General features: G+C 39.3%; 1 protein-coding gene across 4 annotated transcripts in view; it reads right to left on the reverse strand.

Annotated features, from left to right (window-relative positions):
- Positions 1-12,344: 12,344 nt before the first annotated feature.
- PDE7B (phosphodiesterase 7B) overlaps positions 12,345-21,319 on the reverse strand; it is a 170,507-nt gene continuing 161,532 nt past the window's right edge. For all 4 annotated transcript variants that reach the window (XM_077175508.1, XM_077175509.1, XM_077175510.1 and 1 more), the window contains 2 exons: positions 17,805-17,885; positions 12,345-17,278 (listed from right to left, as the gene is read on the reverse strand). In XM_077175508.1, the coding sequence (XP_077031623.1) occupies positions 17,061-17,278; positions 17,805-17,885 (299 nt within the window). In that variant the 3' untranslated portion in view covers positions 12,345-17,060. The remainder of the gene's footprint in view (positions 17,279-17,804; positions 17,886-21,319) is intronic.

Raw genomic sequence — 21,319 nt, forward strand, 5'->3', positions numbered from 1 at the left:
ATAGTTTATAGCTGATCCACTTCCTTAGGGAAAAGAATAAGTAGTGGACCATGTGATTTTTTTTTTCCCCCCACCTACATGTGTTACAAGAACAGATTCTTTATTCCAGATGTAAAGAAGTCTGTGGGTTGTATCTGGTAACATCTTGACAGTTTTCAATACCAAGAAGTTGGAAAGCTTAGTAAAAGTTAGTAATGAAAAGCTCTATCACTCGTTGCAGAGATTTTTCTCCCTTTTCAGAGCTGATGGAAATGTGGCTTTGTCATCTTACTTTCTTTGACTAAAACTTCTGTATCAACAACTGGGAACCATTCCTGCTTCCTGTGCCCACCTAGAATCCATTCCATGTTTTTCCTACAAATGCCCTTGTTTACATAAGGTCCCTGACCGAATTGCCCAGTCACAATGCAAATCAAGAGTTCTGCTATTGATCTGGGAAAGGAGGAGGAGGCTCAGGAACACGAGTGCTCTATTGGTCTGCTGGCACGATCTTGTGAAAGGTTGTGCCTACTTGTCACTGAAGACGTCGGAAAAACTTGCTCTCCTACCACTCCCAGTGAATTTTTGGGCAGGATGTCTTCCTTCAGGAGGTGCTGAGGTGGTTGCTGGAATGAAAGTCAGTTTTGTTTTTCTACTTGAAAGAATTAAAAAGTATGTATATGGTATCCAGTTTTCCAGGTAAAAAATTGAAATGAGTAAATGTTTCACATATTTTGTGTAAAAGGGCTAGAAGGAAAAGTAGACCTTTAAATGCAGTCCTTTAAAAACATTTAGGAGATCCTAAAAGATTTGCGTTCTCTATCAGTGAGCTTCCCATTACAGGAAGACTTAATAATACAATTACCTGACAATTATTGTCAGAATACCACTGCTGACATATTCCTATAATATACCAAACCTATCCAAATACTCACTGAGGGACAATTAATATATAATTTGATGTGTATTAATTATTATATTAATATATATTTAATTGATCAATATTATCTCTGTACATGGAGGTACAGAGTTTTTGGATGAAGATAGAGCAGAGAGTATCCAACAGTATTAACTGACCTCAGTCAATTCTTGTTAGCAATTAATGACATTGTTCTTTAGTTCCACCTGAATAGTAAAATTATATATAGGGTTCTTGCCAAAGCCAAAATGACAAAGGGAACCTACTAGACAAGTTAGCCTTGAGTCAGTGATCAGATACCTTGGGGAAAGGAAGTTCTGCAGGCAAGACTATTGAACCAACTAAAAAAGAGATATGATCAAATGAAATACAATTGAAGGAAAAAGAAAAAAAATCAGGAGTTTTAGTGGCTACAAGAAAGTGGTCTGAGAGAAAATCAGGTGCAGTGCAAAGGACCAAAAGATGCCAAAACTAACCTGACAGATGTTGCAAAAGCAGGGGAAAAAATCAAGGAGAAAGACAGCACTTTGAGGGGAAGATATGAGGGACATGGCACGGATACTATAAAAAAAAAAAATCAATCTTCGCCATACTGAAAGCCATCAAAAGGCATGGCATGCCATCAAGTGCAGGGACCAAAGCTTGCCAAAATTGATCCATTAAAATTCCAGAAAGAGAATAGAAGGACTTCCAAACATGATGTCCCAGTGTTAAGGAAGGGCAGCTGCAAAATGTTATTCCCCCTTTTTCTTAAATTTGTTTGCTGGTGGTTCTAGGTACCTGGGAGATATTTATCATCCTGATTCCTCTACCAGGTTCTCAGACCCCAATGTTGTTTACCAATACATTTTTCATCGTGATGCTGACTTCAGCTACATCTGTATTATCTTCCAGGTTTATCTGAGTATTTTATTAATTGTGTACTGTATTTTAGGGCATTGTTGCATGTTTGTGTGAAATTGAGTAGTTTACAGCAAGGAAGATGCCCTGCTGTGCATATTGTGTGCAAACAAAGAAGGACTGCTGTGTCATGGGATGGTTGGAGACATCTTGGGCACAGTAATCCCAGCACACTCAGAGAAGTAAGAAGGGGAGTCAATAGTTCTGCTATCCTGGACTTCTGCAAGACAGATTTTGGCTTGTCTAGGAGACTGAGTGAATCTCTGGGGGGACAGTCCCAGAAGGCAAAGGAGTCCAGGAAAGATGACATTCTTCAAGAAGAAAATGCTACTGGCAGAGTAGGAGGTGATTTCTGTGGAGGTGGGGAAGACCTGTCTGGCTGGACGGAGAGCTTTGGCCTCTGACCTTTGGAAGAAGGGGCAGGCAATGCAGGAGGACTACAATAATCTTGTGAGGCAACTCCAGGAGAAAATTACAATAGTCAAAGCCCAACTAAAACTTAGTCTGACTACTGCAGTAAAAAAATGTTTCTCTAAATACATTAGTAATGACAGGGAGGCCAAGAAGAAGCTTCATCATTTTTTGGGTATGGGGAGAAACATAGTGACAAAGGACCTGAAAAGAGGCCGAGGTACTTAATGCCTTCCTTCTCTCATCCTTTAACAGCTAGACCACTTGTTCCCCAGGTACCCAGCCCCCCAAGCTGGAAGACAGTGACAGAGAGTGAAATGAAGCCCCCATAATTGAAGGGGAAATGGCCAGTGACTTGATGCCACACTTGGACACTCACAAGTTTATGAGGCCAGATGGGATCCACTCAAGGGTACTGAGGGAGCTGGTGGAAATGCTCACAGAGTCACTTTCCATCATTTATCATCAATCTTGGCTAATTGGGGACTTTTACTAAAGCCTTTGACAGTTTCCCACAGCATTCTCCTGGAGAAACTGGCCTGTCGTGCCTTGTACAGATGCACTGTGAAAACCTGGTTGGACAGCTGGGCCAAGAGAGTGTTGGTGCATAGAGTTACATCCAGCTAGCAGCTGGTCACTAGTGGCATTTCCCAGGTATCAGTTTGTTGTCATCATATTTCCATAGGCTCCCATACCTTCTTGGTGATTTCTCAAGGGCAGCTCCTCGCAGCACTGACTCCCTCTTCTTCTCAGTACAGACAAAAAACTCCAGCCCTCTTCACAGCCCAACCAACAAGCTCCAACTCTCTCCTCACCCAGCTAACCCACTCTTTTGTAGCACTCATCTCCTTATTGGACACAGCTGTGGCCTATTAAGGTCAGGCCTGTTCCTAATCTTTGGTGATTAGTACAGCTGCAACTCCTCAAGTGTGAGACTACCTTCTGCACTATTCTCTTACATTCTATCCCTCCACATCAGTTGTATCTCAATGTGGGGATTGCTGTTTGTAGATGTTTCAGTGATTTAGAGCAATGTACACCATTTTCCATAGTTATGCCTTGAAACACTTTGTTTAGGAACTCAGTCCTGAATTGTGGTGCTAGTTTTCACAATATCTAAAACTGTATTGTGAGTAAAGGCTAAAGATGACAGCTGTCCTCCTACTTCAGAGAAATTTGGCACATTTTTTTGTGGCTGGATTTGGCTGGATTATTTACAAATTTTGATTATAATAATCAAAAGGCCCTTCTTTTGATATTCATTATTTTCCCCAATAATCCTGTCATCAGGACCGCTCCTTCTGCAGTGTAAATTTGAATTTTTTTTTTTTTTTTTTGCACACTGAAAGAACAACAGCATGGTGCTTTTGTTCCAGCTGTGTTTCTAGACCTCCTTACGTTTTCATTTCTGCTTACATTTTCATCCAGCCTGGAAAGCTAAAGTAGGCCTTAAAAGCAAATTATTTATGTATCTTAGGAAGAGTGTTCAGACTTTCATTGTTTTTGGGATGGATGTATTCTGACCTTTTGTTGAAGGCTAATTTTAGGCATTTGATTTCAATGGGACACAGAAGCAAAAGCAGCAGTCTAAATTCTCTCTTTAGGTAACAGAGACATGGCAGTAAAGTCTGCAGGGGTGGAGTTGGCAGTGATTGCTTCAAACTTCTGATCAGCTAAAAATGTCTTAGATTAAAAGACATTTGAATATCTTTTAAAATAATTGATACAAATAGTTTTTACATTTTACAGATAAACTGCATGGGTTTAACCACAAGAGAGCAGTATCACACCGGGTCTATGTTGCAAGTCTTCAACTAAAAGAAATTCTGCTTTGTCAGCATAAAGTCTCACAACAAAATTTTAATCCCTTTATCTTTTTATTTTTATAGTGATATACACTAAATTGTAGGGGTAGATGATTCTATCTTATTAGCATTATGATGAACTGTATTTATGTGCACTTGGATTAGTAAAAAGTCAACACCTGGCTCATTTATTCTCTTCACAAAATAAAACTGCTACTTCATTTTCTGGGAGAACAGGCTGAAAATTTTATGTGGTGAGTTAGAGAAGAGCTTGAGCTGGCAGTAATTTCTTTTCTGAAAAAATATTCTCTTTATCCCATGTAAATTGACCATTGGAGATTTCTCTTTGTGGTCCAGTACACACATAACTTCTAGCTTAGTGAAAATATGCTGCTTTTTACTGATTAAAAGTCAAAGTGACAATAGGGCATAGAGATTCACTTTTTTTTTTCTTTCAGATGAAACACTATACTGCTCTTCTGTAAACATATGCATTCTTTGCTCCTCACATGTACAAAGTGACTTGAACCAGTTTAGGTGTATCCATAAAGCTGGGTATGGGGATGTTTGCAGAGCTGGGCAAATTTTAACCTTTAGTGGTGTCAGTCTTTGAAGTGTCCACTTCATTCTTCCTGTCTGTGCTTTCTCTTTGGTAGCCAACATTTTGTTTAGTTGGAAAAGTTAAAACAGATTGATTGTTCCCACTTCTCTGTTTCACTTTATAGTTCTCGTGCCATAACACAGCAGCTGTGTTTGCTGGGAGGCAGTTGCCACTGAGCAACAGCTGCTGGCATAAAGGAGCAGTAGGAAGAAATTTAAAGTAAGCTTAGTTTTAGTTTTTTCCCTGTGTTATTTTTGCCTCATGGCTGTTAGATGCATTCTTACCTTACAGTTTACAGCTGTAAGTATTTGTCCTGTTTTTTTCTATAATGGGAACTGTAGGAAAAACTGTCATATCAGAGGTTGTGTGTTCTACTGCTGAAGTGAGGGGCTGCTGTCCTTTGGAATATTGGGGGTTTTTAATGTGTATTCTGTTGTTTCTTACTCAATTTTGTCTGTCTGGTATTTTTGTCATCATTTTCTAGCAGGTGTTTTTGCTTGACTTGCATACCATGTTTGACTGTCATCTACTGGGGCAGGCTTGATAAACCAGGCTTTTTTTAAACTCTTTCTTTGCTTGTATGGAAGTGTTTCTGAAGGGAGGACAAACTCAATGTCCTTGGTGTTAATTTATTAAGTGGGGAGTTCCTTACCAGCATGTACAGTGGGAAAATAATATTCAGCTCAGTATTTTGTGATAGTAAAAACAGGTAGTTTGAAGATGCACTTTGGTTTGACTCAAGTGAGATATGAGCTTTATCAACACCTCCTGTTCCTATCTACTCATTTGACCACTCCAGTATTTTTCATCCATTTGTGTTTGCTTCTTCTGTCTATTCCTCTCATATGCACTGTCTGCATGTGCAAGAATTATATTAAGGCTTTACTAGTTACATTTCTGAGGAGTCTGCTTTTTCAGGACTTCTAGCAAATCCCCAGGCCATTTATTATTTTTCAGTAGTGGCATAGCCTTTTCTTGCAATTTGAAGAGTATACTTTGTATTTAGTATATCAGAACAATGCAGCTGCTAGGGAGACTTATACCAAATAAGTATAACCTAGCTCGTTGCTGAACGGATTTTTGATGTTAAATTAGGTTTTTTAGTTCACAAATGAAAGAATATATTGAAGAAACATTGACATAAGGCGAGCAAAATAAACAGAATTTGTGAGATCCTGCTTCGTGCCTTGTGAGCTCTCGGAGCTGTTGCTAGGAGAAGAGCTTGGTAACAGTGCTCAAAGCTGGTAGTTGCCTGGGGAACCCAGAGACACTTGTGCTATTTCTACACATCTGTACCAAATCACAGTATTTTTCTTCCATGTACCCCCTTTTTCCTATTCTCTAGCATAATAAAAGTTGTGGGGGATCTTGACCACAGGACTAAGTCCTTTGTCATCCTTCAGCATACAGGTCTCACAGTCAAGACTTAGAAGCTTTTATGAAAATGGTACTTGGCCAGATCTTGACCGAGAACGATAGTGGTGAATAGCTGACCTAATACAGGTTGAGGATGGTGAACATCACACCTGGTAATGGGCCCTGGTGCTTTTATTTGGAAGTTGTTGCTGTTCCATTGCTTTAATATGAGTAAAAGTGTCACTTAGGAATTGCATAGATTTTAGGAAAAGTGGAATGTATTTACTGAGGAAAAAACACAGGATCACTAATTACCAGTGAAGTAATTATTTGATGGAGGAATAAGTAAATAAACTCTGCTTACTAGAACAAAAAACTTAGAACTGCAGATGGCTAAGCAATTTAAATCTGCAAATTCTAAAGAAGCTGGCTGTCAGACATATCTGGCCCTTTATATTTACTTTGAATGAACTTTACAGTAATACAGAAATTCAGAAAATTGTGTCATCTAAGTTTTCTTTTTAAGAAAAGTGGGGTAAGACATATGACTATAGGTCGATTGGCATGTATCAATTCTAGGCAAAAATACCCTGTACAATGGTATCCTTTTGCACAGTCTGAAATATGGGATTGATCTCTTGTGACTTATTGTAAAATAGATGTTTTAAATCATCTTTAACAAAAGTAGCTGCAATAGAAGAGTGTAAATTAGAATGCAACATTTTTATTACCCACAAAAGTAGATGTTAAATGGATGTAGAACTGATTAGCTGGCAGATAATAGTAATCACTGAAAGGAAGTATTTCTACTAAAGATTACAGAGAATGGTACTGGGCTGATGCAGTTTCATATTTTTAGTAATGAAATAAGTGATAAAATTTGTGGATAATTAAAACTAGAAATTACATAGAGAGAAATAATGGAGATGTGAATGATGGCAAAAAGCCACAATGATAATACCATAGCAGCTTAGGTCTTCAGAAGGAAAGTACATTCTAGTACAGTCAGTTGAAAAACTATAAAGCTGTTTCATTCACACTGTATTATTTCAGAAACAGAAAATCTGTTTGCAGTGACTTATTTGTCAGTGAATGCACGAAGATTAAAAAAAGTGCTAAAAGCTTCTTTCTATGTCAGAGAGAAATTTTAATACTAGCCAGTTGTAGGAAGTGAGAACTAAAATAATTTAAATGAGAGTGCATTTCAATAATGAGCATGACATCCACAGTGGGAAGTGGTGACTTTATTTCTTCTCTGTAGTAGAGCCCAGTGCTGGTTTGACAGTGACCCAACTACAGAGTGAAACAATTGTCCCTTTTTGACAACGGTGCCTTCCTTCCTCATGTGTTTATTTTCTAGTGTATTTATCATAGGTTGTCTCAGAAAGAGAACAGCTCTTACTATATTTGTTTCACATTTAAAGTCCTCTTAGTTTCACAGAGTAACTTGTGCTGCTCTTGAAGGTGGAAACTCTTTGCCAATATTCAGATATTTAAGAAGACTTCATTCCATCACGAATCTCAGTAAAATTGAAGCTTGTAGATGTGCCATGCCAGCTGAAAAATGACATCTGCATTATTATATAAGATGTCCCTGAGAGCAATGTAACACCCACAGGCAAAACTTCAAGCTGTCAAGTAACTCAAGTGATGATGTAAGCTCTCCCTTTAAATTAATGACACTGAAGTATCGGAAAGAATTGCAGTTGGGTTGGTGAAGGAATAAACTCAAAAGGAAAAAAACAAAACAAAATGGGACCCCAAACCCCTAGCAACATGTCCAGATTTTTTTAAGGTGCCTGGAGGTCATCAATTCACTTTTTCCACAAAACCATAGAAGTTGTGCTCTTTTATCATTGAAGTAAAAGCTGTCCTTTCACATGTTGCTCTCTTCAGGATCTGTGATGATTGGCTTCTTGACCTCTAACCTGACTCTGTTATTAAATTATTTCTATTATAACAACTTGTCGTGGGAGCAGCATGGTGTTCCTTGTGCAGTTCCTGATCCATAACTAGAGCACTCCAAAGTGTAACCACAGTAAAAATAAAAAAACTACACCTCTATTTAGCATTTCTCATACAGCATCACTTGAGTTGTCATAATCAAAATGCCAGATAATTTTGTTGGTGGTTTGTATTTCAAAGCCTGTCAACATAAAGGCCTAAGTAGTCGAACTGTTCAGAAAAAACTGTTCAGAAAAAAATGGAGGCTATTGGTCACACAGGATTATATTGTGACATGTTTAGGTCTTAGGCAAGTGAAGGACTTGGTAAAAGGCAGCTGAAGTCCAGACTTTTCCTATGCTTCACCCTAAGCAAACATTAATAGTAATATCATTGACTGTTCTTTCTTAAAACTGGAAAACTGAAATACTCTTTAAAAAAAGAGAAAATATTTCATACTATTGTAAAGTATGCTTAATAAAAAGTGGGATGGGAATTGAAGCAGGTCTGAGCCTCAAGAAGCTGTTTCTCTTGAAATCAAAAAGACAGGCTTTATTACAATAAAACCTCCACAGTTTTATCTAGGGAGACCATAGAAATCATCAAGGAAGACAGAAAATAAAAAAGGGGTTGTGACCTTGCATGCAAGTCTTTGCTTCCACTTAACTCAATACCTTTCTGAGTTGCAGCAAAGTCTCTTGGGCCCCTCTCATGTCTGGCTGACTGCGAAGGCTCGCAAGAATTTTATTTACTTGCTGCATTCTCTGAGTGAGCTGTGAGCTTCTTGCTGTAGCTCTCTTGCATGAGATATCCTGCAGTTTCTGATCTTTCTATCTTCCAGCTAAATCCAGAGCATCTCAGAGAAGAAAGAATTCCCTGCTTCTCTTGAGAGGGAGGGGGAAATCACATTGCTCTTTAAAAGAACGTAACTTACGAATTCCAATTATGTTTGGAATCATAATAGATACCATCATTTCCCAAATCAAATTATTTTTTGTGTTGCTTGTGATTAGTTGGTGTTTTGAAGAAGCTGACCATAATTAGATATGGAGGGGAGGGGAGGGGATGAGGGCAAGACCTCCAAGAAGGTAAAAATGAGGCTTGATAACCAGTTTTACTTGTCTCCAAACAGGACTCCTGATAGACCAAGCACAGAGGATTTGTGAGGATAAAGTGCAAAAGGAAATCAACTGCACAGCTTCTTATCCAAATTTTTTCACTTTGATTCATGAATCCCATCAGGTAACATAATTTCTGTTTTATCTTTGTAACTACAATGGAGTTAAATGAAGGAAGTGTGTTTGCTCTGTTAAAACTTTAGTACACACCTTTATGTACCTAAAGCCAATGTGCCAATGTCACTTAGCCATTTTGAGTAGCTGATGTACCCATCGCAAATCTTATTTATGTTTCTTGATTTGTTTAATATCTACCTTTATATAGGCAGTCTTCAGGCAGTGGCATTGTTGAGGAAGATTTCCTTTTCATGTGGGAACTGGGGCACTTACCATGCACATCTGTGTGCATATTAATTCAGCCCTAGCACTGAATAAAAGAGACTTCACAGCACCAAAGTGCAAGGGGCCACTCCTTAATGGTCCATGCAGAAATGGTGGAGCTGGTGGCAGTAACTTTCCTGATGCGCTGAGGGAAATAAATGTGCCAAATAAATGTTGTACCACAAAGGGCAATGGTGATGCCTCAAACTAGTTGTCATCTACATGGAACCTCATCCCAGCAAAACAGTACATTTTTTTAAACAAAGTAATTCCACTCATGTTTTGGTCTCTCAGCTGAGGATACTAATGTATCTATTTTTTCTCCTCCTTCTAGAAGTTGACTTGAAATATATTTACCCAACACAAAGCATGGCAGATACAAACAAGTGATCTTTGGGACAATAGTTTCTCAATCTGCCCTTGAATCTACCATATGTTCAGTACTTCCTATTTTCTTTGCATTTTGGTTGCCTAACGTGGACTAACCCCTGAGAATATCTGCAGGTGTTGGTAGGTCTGGTTATAGAAACGAGGCTGGGCATCAAATACATGTGTAAGTGTAGCACCAGGTTTTTGTTCTTGGTAGCTATATTTCTTTCATAAATATGCTTATGTATGAGCTAAGCTCATAGGAATCCTCTACACATACAAATGGAAAATCTGGATTTGGAATGTAACAGCTGCTGAGTAGCATGAGTAGGTCAGGAAAGCATCATTTTAAACTAATGGTGGATTTAAGTATTAAAGTGTATTTTCTTCAGGATTATGGTTTTAGTAATATTTATTTGTAACCAGGAATTCCCTTTTTGTTTCATATAAATGTTAAATCTTTTAAGCTTTTCTATGTGGTTAAAGGTTAATATATTCTTATGGCAGCAACTTCCATATGTACTGCTGCACTTTGCTTACCTAAGTTTTGATTTGGGGAATGCAGAAGCTCTCAGTCTGCCCAAATGTTCTGATTTTTTATAGGTGATACTAATGAAACTACAGTATTTTCTCCTCTCTCTCTCCCTCATGGAGGCTTTTCATGATTCAAATTGCATTTTGCCACCCTTTGCACTTCCCACTCTTGTACTTGCACGTTCTAGAGGGGGATGATTGGTATACAAACTGAATTTATCTTTAGGTGGTAGGAGTGCTGGAAATAATAGGACAACTCCTCTGTTTGTATGAATTCTAATACTCCATTTTAGTTACAACTTCTTAAGACACCCAGATCCCCTTCCTAATCTAGTAGTACAATATATTTAGAGCTCTGTAGGGTACAGGATTCAAATCTTCTCTCTAAATTATATTACTATAAAATCTGACATGAAATTAATCTGCTGCTGCAATACTTCCTTGTGTCTTAGGTTCTGCATGGCCAAGGTAGCTTTTAGGAAGTGCTGCTGCTGGTAGCAAAATCCAGTTGTCATGGATTAATGTGTTGCACAGTGTTCAACTCTGCCTAAGAGCTAAACTAACCCAGGATGCAGTGAAATGATCCACTGGTTTTACTGGTAGAGCGACTTTAAACTCTTCTCTACCCTGTGATTCATTTGCTGTCAGTCCCTAAACAGCTGTTTGAGACTCTACTGTACACAACATCAGTGAAAGATTGAGAGGTGTAGAACTGGGGACACCACAAACCTGCTTTGTTGGTAAAACCAGAGTATTTTGTAATAGCACTCATTTTATCTAGAAGAGGATTGGACATTGGAGAGACCCTGCCTTCCTCACCTTTAGCGAAAAGGAGTGTCTGTCACATAATTGATTGTCACACTCATATTACATTGTTTCTTCTCTTGTTGAATAGATATATTTCCAAGATTTTCCACCTGAACTATAAACCATAATTAAGTATTTGGCCAGGACAAAAATATTGCCATATAATTAATTTTTCTTTTGCTGTTCATTGCTGCATTTCAACTTGCTGGTCTGCATTTTTTGTTTTGAACCATGAAACATCAGCATCCATCCAAACAGTGCCTGTGCAGAGTGGGGAGATGTATTGATTTGGCTGTACTTGAAAATAACTGTTAAATCTGTTATGGAAAACGAGTGGTTTTCCAATGGTGACTGTGTAGAAGACTCCTGGAGAAACCATCACAACTCCAACCCTATATAGGACAGATCTCTAAGGGGCTTCATTCTAAAATCAATTTTGCAGTTCTGCTTGCATCTGGGGGACAGAGGAAAACACTTACTGTGATACTGAAGGGTGGATTTTTTTTTAGAAAAGTTTAATTTTAACATGTTGGCTAAATAGCACTGAAACAAAATATATATCCAGCTCCTGTATTTTGTTCAATTGTAGTATTTGCATGGCACGAACTATGGGAGTATTGTTGCTGAGCACTTTGAGATACAAATGAATTCTGGCTTTAGAAATGTGTCAGAGTCAGGAAGAGTCCCTGCAGTGATACCCATCAGTGATGACAAGTATTTCTCACTTAGAAATACTTATCAGTGTAGAACATCAATACTTCTCGTATTTTTAATTAAACTTCAAAAGCTCCTGTCATGTTGCACATATAAAGAACATGGTCTGAAAGAGAAATGAGAAAATGGAGATTAAAACTGACCAATGATCCTAAGGAGAACTCATTACTGGAACTGAAACAATAGTTTAAGGAAAACTCCTTCAAATACTTAACCAGGGTAGCATTTTCCCTGGGGTTTGAAAATCCTTCTACTACATGCTTAGGAAAATTACATGGAAATGCTTTCCTTGCTGGGAACTCCATTTATATTCATACATCAAGTCTAAGGGGAAATTTAGAGAAGAGTTCTTCTCAGAAACAGCACACTAGGAAAGTGATTATTCTGTTGGTAGAAAGGAGAGGCAGTGAGAGAATGGAGGCAGTGGGATTTTTGCTGCCTTGTCAAACCAGAATGTCTTCTGCAAACAAAGGAGATCCTTCAATCAACTGGCTTTACCAAAGAACTTGGAACACTTCACTTTTTCTTTTTATTAGCTGTCATTCTTCGACATGATGAATACTTACAGCAGTATGTTAAAAAAGATACAGTTAAGTCTCTTGGCATCACTGCATAGCAGTCACAGCATTTTCACACAATCTAGTGCTTCCTTTCAGAATGATGCATATGGCATATATACGCACATATGGGGGCTGATTCTTGGTCCCAGTGAAGTTGTGGGGACCAGTGTTTGGCCCATAGAGTTGTATAAGATATGCGACTATGTATATATAAAATGCTTTACAATAAACATGACATATACAATCTTGAATTCAAAGATAAGCAGAATATATTTTACATCCGTGTCAAGCTTATGGTCTGCACTTAAAAGTTTATGTACCTAAAATATTGGATGGATTATAGAAACAAAGAGCAACAGTTTGCACCAATCAAAGTAATTTGAATACATATTCATGGCATGAAGCTTGCCTTGTGTTTTTGTTCTGTGTTTTGGGATGGCTTTTTTTTTTGGATTTGTAGGGTTTTAATTAAAATTTAATTATTGATTTTTATGGGCCACAGGGATCATGGTGACATCAGGAGGGGAATGGGCATACTTTATGGACAACTCAGATTAGTGACTTAAAATATAAGGCAATAAATTATGGCTAGTACACTGTCTGGTACCTGAAAATACAATTGTGACTACTTGAGTTTTTCCTTTCTGAGGAGAATTCATTTGGAAGGGCTAAGTGTGCCTTCTGTGTCTAATTTGATGGAAACTTTAACAGAAATTGAAACTCCAGATTACAAAAGCTGGTGAGATCACTATGCAGTGTAACAACAGCCTTCTCTCATTTACAGCTTTCTCATTAATCGCTGGGGAGGTTTTGGTTTTCTTCATGAAAACCAAGTTTATACAAAACTAATTGACCTGTGTTGTAGATTAAGTTAGACACAACTGCAGATCATGTGTTTTTTTTTCTTTTCCTCCATAGGCTCTACTTAATCTCAACTACTCCTGTCTTTGTTCCTTGTATTCCAAAGGTACATGTTGTCAATAGTTGTTTTATTCCCCATTTGACTGGTGGCTGAACCATTGACACTTACAAACACGAAGGCAGGTAAAATCTTTACTTAATGACAATGCATACATATGCATTAGTTTAACCAGCCTAAGACTTTCACTTATTATAATTTATTATTGTTAGTTATACAAAATTTTGCCTCTTAGATGATATGAAATCTTCATTTAGAGGAGCTAGATTTTAATCTCATTTGTGGGGCATAAAACCATTTTAACATCCTGCTTTTAACAGCTTTTTTCCTCTTTCTAGATATGAAAACCTTAACTCAGTTTGAAAACTTCAAAATCTTTCACCTACACTGGCCCGGTGGGAAGGAAAAATTATTTACAAGGGCCTTCTGTAAAGCGGCTGATAGGGCTGACACCACCAAAATCTGTGTTATCTGCATAGCTTTTCTATTCTGTGCATCAGCAGCCTGTTGGCACACTGGGGAGAAACCCCAGTGCAGAAATGCCCTCCAAACCAGAGCATACCACACATGTGTCACAACTGCATGTGCTAAGCACTGGTGCTGTGGGATTGGCTGTACCAGTTAGGGTTTCTACGGGAAATCAGATGGCTGCATTTTGCATTACAGACCCCAGGGAATCGGGCTGCCAGGCAGCTGCTGCCAGAGCCTACCCTTTCTCAGCACTTCTGTCTGGAGCACCTGAGGCAAACTGGCCCAGGCCCAAACCTGTGCAATGGGTTTGGCTCACAAGTACAAAAGTGTTGCTGGGGCCACCCTGAACCTCTTTCAAGCACTGTTTCATTACACAAGGTGATTGAAATCTAGCAGGTACGCTCAGTGCACCAAAATCCCCCATAATAATTTTGGCCCTTACTAGTTTGTAAGGGCCTGATAATTTTCAGAAGAGCTTTTTAAAGTTGGAAAGTTTTAACATGGTAAGAGCAAACTTTTAATGGAACCTGTAGGTTCCACTTGTAGAAAAGGGCTTGGATTTAATGTGGCTGTAACAAAATTTGATTTGTACCTAAGCCTTCCTGTGGACCTATTTTCTGGAAGCTCTTCAGAAACAGCTCGACAGTGTTTCTGAGAACTTTTTATGCTGCTAGATGCTGAGTTTAACTAAATTTCAGAACATTTCAAAAAAATTCTTTGAGCTAGATGGCAAAGGGCTTCCATTTCTTACTAAAAAGATAAAACATGGGAAATTAGATTCTTTTGTATGGACTTAAGTGCTTCTAAGCAGCACATTACATCGCTCACATAATGTCCTAATAATTGTCCTACATCTGTCAGAAGGAAAGGTACACCTAAAAAGCTGCAAAGTGGTGGTGCTTCCACCCCCACCACCCTCATGTGCTTAAGAAGACATTTATGTCCTGTAGTTAGAAACAATTTAATTCTACTACAACTCTCTTGAGTGCCCTTTGCTTGCTGTGGTCCTTCTATTATATGAATCTCATTTAGATTAGTGGGAGGAAGAAGGAGGTTTTCTATTGGTTGTACCTTACATAACAGTGGAGGGGCAGAAAAAACATCGCTGGAGCGCTTTGTGTGCTCATTGCACACAAACTGCCCTTTTTACTTCACTGGCTTTCAGCCTCTTTTCTCTTTTTCACAAAGAATTAGTGGAGTAAATCATCCTTCACTAAAACTCATACTTTTTATTTTCCTCTAAACACATTAGTCACCTTATGAGCATGAACCTTCTCTCATCAAGTCAATATCCCATGTAATTGAGAAAAATGTATTATATTTTCCCTTGCACTTGTGTGAGTAAACATCTTTCTCATGCTTCTCAAACACCAACTTGAAAAGCTCTTTCTTTGTTGGCCTCTTCAATGTCTTCACATCTCAACATGACTACCCAAATGCGACCACCTGGCCACACCTACTCGTTCTTTTGGAAAGCAGCTGTACAGATTTGATGTACGGGGGGTTCACAACAACGCTGCACTTCACATGAGTGCAGTTATTCTTGCTGGGGGCAGAGGAGCAGGGGACAATCCCTTTGGTGCAACGCAGTTAGTGTCTGAGAATACAATCTCACTGAAATGGTAGAAACTTCAGGAAAGTTTAATAAAAACTTTCAGAACTGAGGTTGTTTATGGCATAGTTAAGGCCAAGTATCTTTCACAAAGATGAGATCATAGAAAATTCTTCAGCCACTATGATAGCTAAGAGGATTATTAGTAGTCTGACTACAACACCTTTTTTTCCTTCATTGACTGAGACTAATCTAAAAGTCAGTTGAAGTATTCTTTTAATTAAAAGAAAAATACAAATGCATTTTGATGCTGACTATCTAAGGAGGGCATGTGGGGAAAAAATCAGCTACACTGCAACATCTCTCAAGAAAACAACTGAACTCCATAACTAATGCCGTGCTTTGTAGATGACTAAGCTATTTAGTAAAAATTCACACGTTTGAATAAATGGTAATCATGCTGAACTGTCAAATCATGTGGCGTTGCTGTGGGGTCTGGGGGTTTTTTTGAACTTTAAACTTCAGGCGCTGTGAAACATTTGCCTAGATCGAATGTGCAAGGTGCCATGGATTAACAACACGGACCCATATGGAATGTGTTTGAAGTTTTCAAGAAGTTATCCTGCCAGACTTCATTCCTTAATGACCTTTGATACACCTTGGATAGTGGAAAGGCAGTTCAGAATCTTATCTTGTAATCGTATGATTTTGGCAGCTATCAGAAGATGAAGGATGCTAGAAGTTAAGGCTTTTATCCACAAACAATGGTGTATATTAATAAACTCTATACCATATTTACAAATGCTTTCTCTTGTATTAAAACTAACAGTATTCTGTTCACAGTGCCAATGTTTTTACAGGTAGCAATCATCCCACAGTACTCCAGTATTTTGGCATGGGAATCAGTAGCGCTTTCTATTTACAGAAAATGTACACATATGAATATAAACAGGTAAATTGAAACAGTACTCAAAAGATAGATCTGTTTGTGTTTCAAAGGTTTAGACTGTACTACACCTTCCCTTTCGGCTGCGAGGGAATACTGTTCCTTGCAATGAGAAGATGCCCGTCTTTTATCCAAAGTGGCATAAAAATGATTACCAAAACAAGCCTTGTTACACTGAAGGTGTGTATACGGAGAGTAACTTCAGTCCAAGGTTTAGAGATCTGTTGTTTAGTGCACAGAATACAAAAGTTAAAAAGGTTTTTAACCACTAAAACAACCCAACTCTCTGCCCTCTGTGAGCACTGTCCTGCTCAGTCCATGTCCTCTGGATGCTGGAGATGCTGGTGGTTTCATGTGCAGCCCAGCTGCCAGCCTAGAGAGGGTGTGGCGCTCTGGGCCTATATACATATGTCACAATATGACTTGTGGTAAATGAAAAGATCACCAAGAGTGCCTTGTTCTCTCAGCAATCCTCCCGCTTCATGGCAGCTGGCCTGGCTTCCTGGCTGCTGGCTGGGACTCCGCGTTGGGGCAGGTCAGGATCAGGAGTGATTAATGGCATCAGGCATGCGCAGAATGGAGAGAGGGGAGAGGAACATGAAGATCAGAAAGAAACCCAGCAGAACCATGGGCATGTTCATGAGGACCCTTAGAGCTCTGCCATTTCTTGCCTTTGCACGGTGTTGACAACAGGCTCCAGCTCCTCGGGACCTTTTTTGCTGCTATGACCAAGACGGAGATAGCAGTGCTAGAAGGAAAAGTGCAAAGCTGCCACTAAGGAGTCTCTTCTTCATTTAAAGTCTGTTCCTGGCTGCCAGTCACTTGGCCTGAGTGGTCGTTGCTCCTACTACTGCTGTGTTGCTTGTGGAGCAAACTTCTCCACTTGGCCTTGTTCCTCCTGAGATGGTTTAGCATGTTTTCAGATAGGGGAGTGTTGCCTGTAAACTGGGCCCACCTCTCAAAGAGTGGCTCAACGATGTATGTCATGAACCCTGGAGAAACACACAAGGGACAGCTGGTGAGCAACAAGTTCATTCCACAAGTGCACTGCCCACCGAGTGCCTCAAAAGCACAGAGCAAGGTAAGTGGAAAAAGCCCTGATGAGAAATAACAACAAGCTCTCAGACATCAATTCCTTTTGAAATGCACAGCTTTTGACCAGCATACATGACAAGACATGGCTTTATCTGTGTGTGTCACAGTAAACTCTGTGACAGTCAGCAACCCTTGGAGGAGATTTCAGACAAGAACGTAACTAGTGTTTAACACTGACTGCAATTTTTTCCCATGAGTATTCTCCCCCTATGCAAAGACTCCTTTGTCTTTCCGTTCAACATTTGGCTTAGATAGATTTCTTTTTGAACATTTAAATTTAGAACACATTTTTAACTCTTATGGTATCCACAGCTCTTATTGTTGAAACAACTGGATCGGAGTGGGGCATGTGGTGAATAAAAGTTTCTCTTAGAGCTTCTGCCATAGTAAGATAAACATGAAGGGAATGAAACTAATACTTACCAATCTGGATGCTTGGTACTGTATCCTTTTGCTGATTACAAAGGGGGCTTATTTCCAGTTCAAATTTTTGTTCCAGATCACCTGCAAAAAAAAGGGAAAAAAATATCTTTTCCTGACACTTTTACATAGGTATCTCTTCTCCATACCTATGCCACACTTTTACAGTGTCTCCAACTGTGTGAGGAGTTGGAATCTTCTACCAACGATGACCATGGTAAATGTCTAAATACCTTAATTTTCTGGACTTTTTCTCTTTAGGTATCAGAGAAACCAATTATCCATACAAAGAAACATCTAAGAAAAGATGACTTTTAGATGACATTAAATCTGAGCACGTAAGTGTTCTGAGGACCTTAATTTTTAAAATAGACTCTCTTATGTGAAAAGGTTTTTAAGAGATTCTAGTTCATTTACTACTTGTTCAGATCTCTTCCTACAGAAAACTGCAGTGTATCAATTTTAGATTTACAGTAGTACTGCAGTGGAATTTGCTAGTGTGTTCTTGTGGAAGTGGCTCGTAAAGGGAAGAGTGTTGGAGCCTGGAATCCCACAGCTGTGGCTGCATTAACAAACTTGTAAGGGCCAAAGCATGGACTCCAGTAATGTTTCAAGTGTCAAGAGCTATGGAGCTCAAGTTATAAACATGGCAAAAGGATGAAATTAAAAGTCTGTCTTATTATTGTGCAGTAGCTGGGTATCAAGCTATGCCTTTGCTGCTGCGCTGAGCATATTTATTTCCTGGGTCATCCAGGAAGTCCCCAGAGAGGCATCTCCACAGGACTGACTTGAGACAAAAAAGTAGTTGGCTGAACTCCTACCACCTTCATAGCAGAGTATTTGACTAACTGGACCAGGAGGTCTCCAGTTCCAAATCTGGGACTGCCCTGAAGATTCCTGCAGGCAACTCCTGCTGTGACCAGCCCTAGGGACTGTTTTGAATTGTTGGAAGAAAAACCTACCTGGGGGATCTGCTTGCTCCAGATGCCACCTCAGACTGGCCCTGATGCAGAACTGACCAGGTTTGACATTGAGAAGACACTTATAAACAGTCAGTAGAAATTATTCCTGCAGAAATGGTCACACAGGACAGGCTTCTGTACATAGTAATGGCAGGAGATGTTTTTTATGGAGTTGAATGTAATCAATAGCAACGACCATGCTGGATTTAAGAATTCAGCAGAAAAACATCTCAGAGGATGTAATTTGCTCATTGCCATGCCAAGACAATGGTCACTTTTTCTGATGAAGGGACTGCATTCCCCATGCCTGCAATTACTTCATGCAAAGATTGCTCTGAGTTAAGTTTTGGGTGTAGGGGTTTCCTTAAAACAAACACTCTCTGTCTGTGAGTGCAACACGTTCATCCTTTGTGATTGTCAGCCTTCCCTGCCAGTGTACAATCCTGGTTACTTCAAGAGGTACAGGACCTTTCCTGTCTACAGTAAGGAAGGGAAGTGAGAGTTAACTGTGTGCAAGCTAAGATGTGCCACTTCCCCTCACACAATAATATTTTGTCCATCTGATTTACTAATAAGGATGTAGTGAGGGTGGTTAGGAAGATCTTTCCTGTAAGAAAGACAGACCTGCTAGTTTAGACAAAACACTGTATTCAGCCCATAAAGAAATATTTTGCTTTAAATCCACTGTTTTTGTTTAAAAGCTCTTTTCTCCCCATGAACAGTTTTTGCTATTGTGCTACTCAGGTTCTATAGCCCCATATAAAACATTGTGTGCATTTCTAAGCCTTGCCTTTCTTCCCTCTGAAGCATGGAATCACTTCTTAAATGTGAACAGAATATTTTCAGTTCTAATTGAGTGCTTAAAAAGCATCAGGAAAACATTTTTAGCTTCATGAACAATCAAAAGGAACAATTTAGCAAAACTGAGACACAATAACAGTTTCTTATGTTTCCAAATGTGCAATTTTTCTTCTTCTCATCTACCCGTCCAAAAATGTTTGACTAAAAGAAAGTTTCTAATTCCAGTGATATCCCCTCTGTAGGTGTTTTGGGTAGAAAATGATTGACTCAAAGTATATCCATATCTGTCTGGCTCAAAGTATATCCGCGTCTTCTTGTCTTTCAGAAATCACTTAATTGACAAAAATTAGATTTGCTTTTGCATGGTAAGAGCACTGGAAGATCAGGATCTGAGTCTCTATTAAAATGGCCTTAGAAATGTTCTATTAAAAAATGTTAAAACTTTGTTCCAGGAGGAAGATTAAACAAAGCACTAATTGTGGTAATATCTGTCTCATCTATAGTTAAAAATCAAAACATGAGGCCTTATGGTTTCCAAATATTAAACATAATGCTGAAAAATACCTTCAAGCCCCATCACTGTGTGTAAGGGGGTAGAGAGGTCTACAAAAACACTTTAAAGCGATAATGATATCTAAATGCATGCTATTTAATACTGGGGCTGTTGTACCACTGAACAGGGTTATACAGCCACTAGTGATAATCAGACCACATTTTCTGTAAAACTGTCCCACATAAAATGCTCCTTTTCTCCCTGTGGTGCTTCTAACTGGTCTCATGTACTCAGATATCCCCTTTCAGAGATGTATTTTACATGTTAGACGAACAAATCTTGAGGAGAGTGGAAAAAGCTTACATTTGTAAGAGTTGAACTGTCTTTCTCAGCATGGTCCCCTAATACACGAAAGGTGATACTGCGCCTCATGAGCTGCCTGCTGATTATGCTTTCACTACACATCTGACTAACTAAACCTGCACTGGGCAAGTTGCTTATGTTGCTTCAAAGGCATCTAAGTCAAAGACATTTCACCAGCTTAAACTGACATTGGCTGAAAATTGACTTGCTGGCCTGTTTGTCCTTGTTACAGACTAACTATACCAGGTGCCAGCTCAGATGTGGCTTAATTTTGTAGTGCAGAATATTAAATGAACTAAGAACTTCATTGTGTGCTCTTCTACTTGCCTTCAACTCTCAGGATGCTCTGAACAAAGAATTTAGCAGTGATTAAACTCTGCTGCACCCTGTATTGTAGCACAGCATGACCTTGCCTATGCAGATAGAGCCAAATGGTGTAATTACTGTGTTTCAAAAAAAGCCCTGCTTGACTGTGCTCTCTGCAGGGGTCTGAAAACATTTGCAGTAGGTTCTAGCTGAGGTTTGGCTTGCCTGCTTTGGCCCTTTCAACAGCATGCTGGGAAGCACGTTTGAACCCTTTCTCTGCATTTGCAGGCAGAAGAATGTGTCATATTTGGTAAACAGCGAGAGTAAGGCTCCCATCGGCGTTGTAGTGGGAGCATGAAAAGCGAGACAAAACCCAGTCTGAGGATTTTGGGGCAGCGTGGCGCCGGCACCATTCCAGCTCAGAAACAGTCATGGTGACTGGAGGGTCTCAGAGAAGAACCCAGCCATGGGCTTTGCAGCTGAATTCAAGTGCTGAGACACAGCAAAGCCCTCCCTCCTGCCTGATACTGGTAGAGGAGCAGAGAAACACTTGTTGCTCTTCTACCCCTTCCCACTTTTCCAGTGAGGCAGCG

Source organism: Agelaius phoeniceus, chromosome 3 (genome assembly GCF_051311805.1).
Source record: "Agelaius phoeniceus isolate bAgePho1 chromosome 3, bAgePho1.hap1, whole genome shotgun sequence".
Lineage (NCBI taxonomy): Eukaryota > Metazoa > Chordata > Aves > Passeriformes > Icteridae > Agelaius > Agelaius phoeniceus.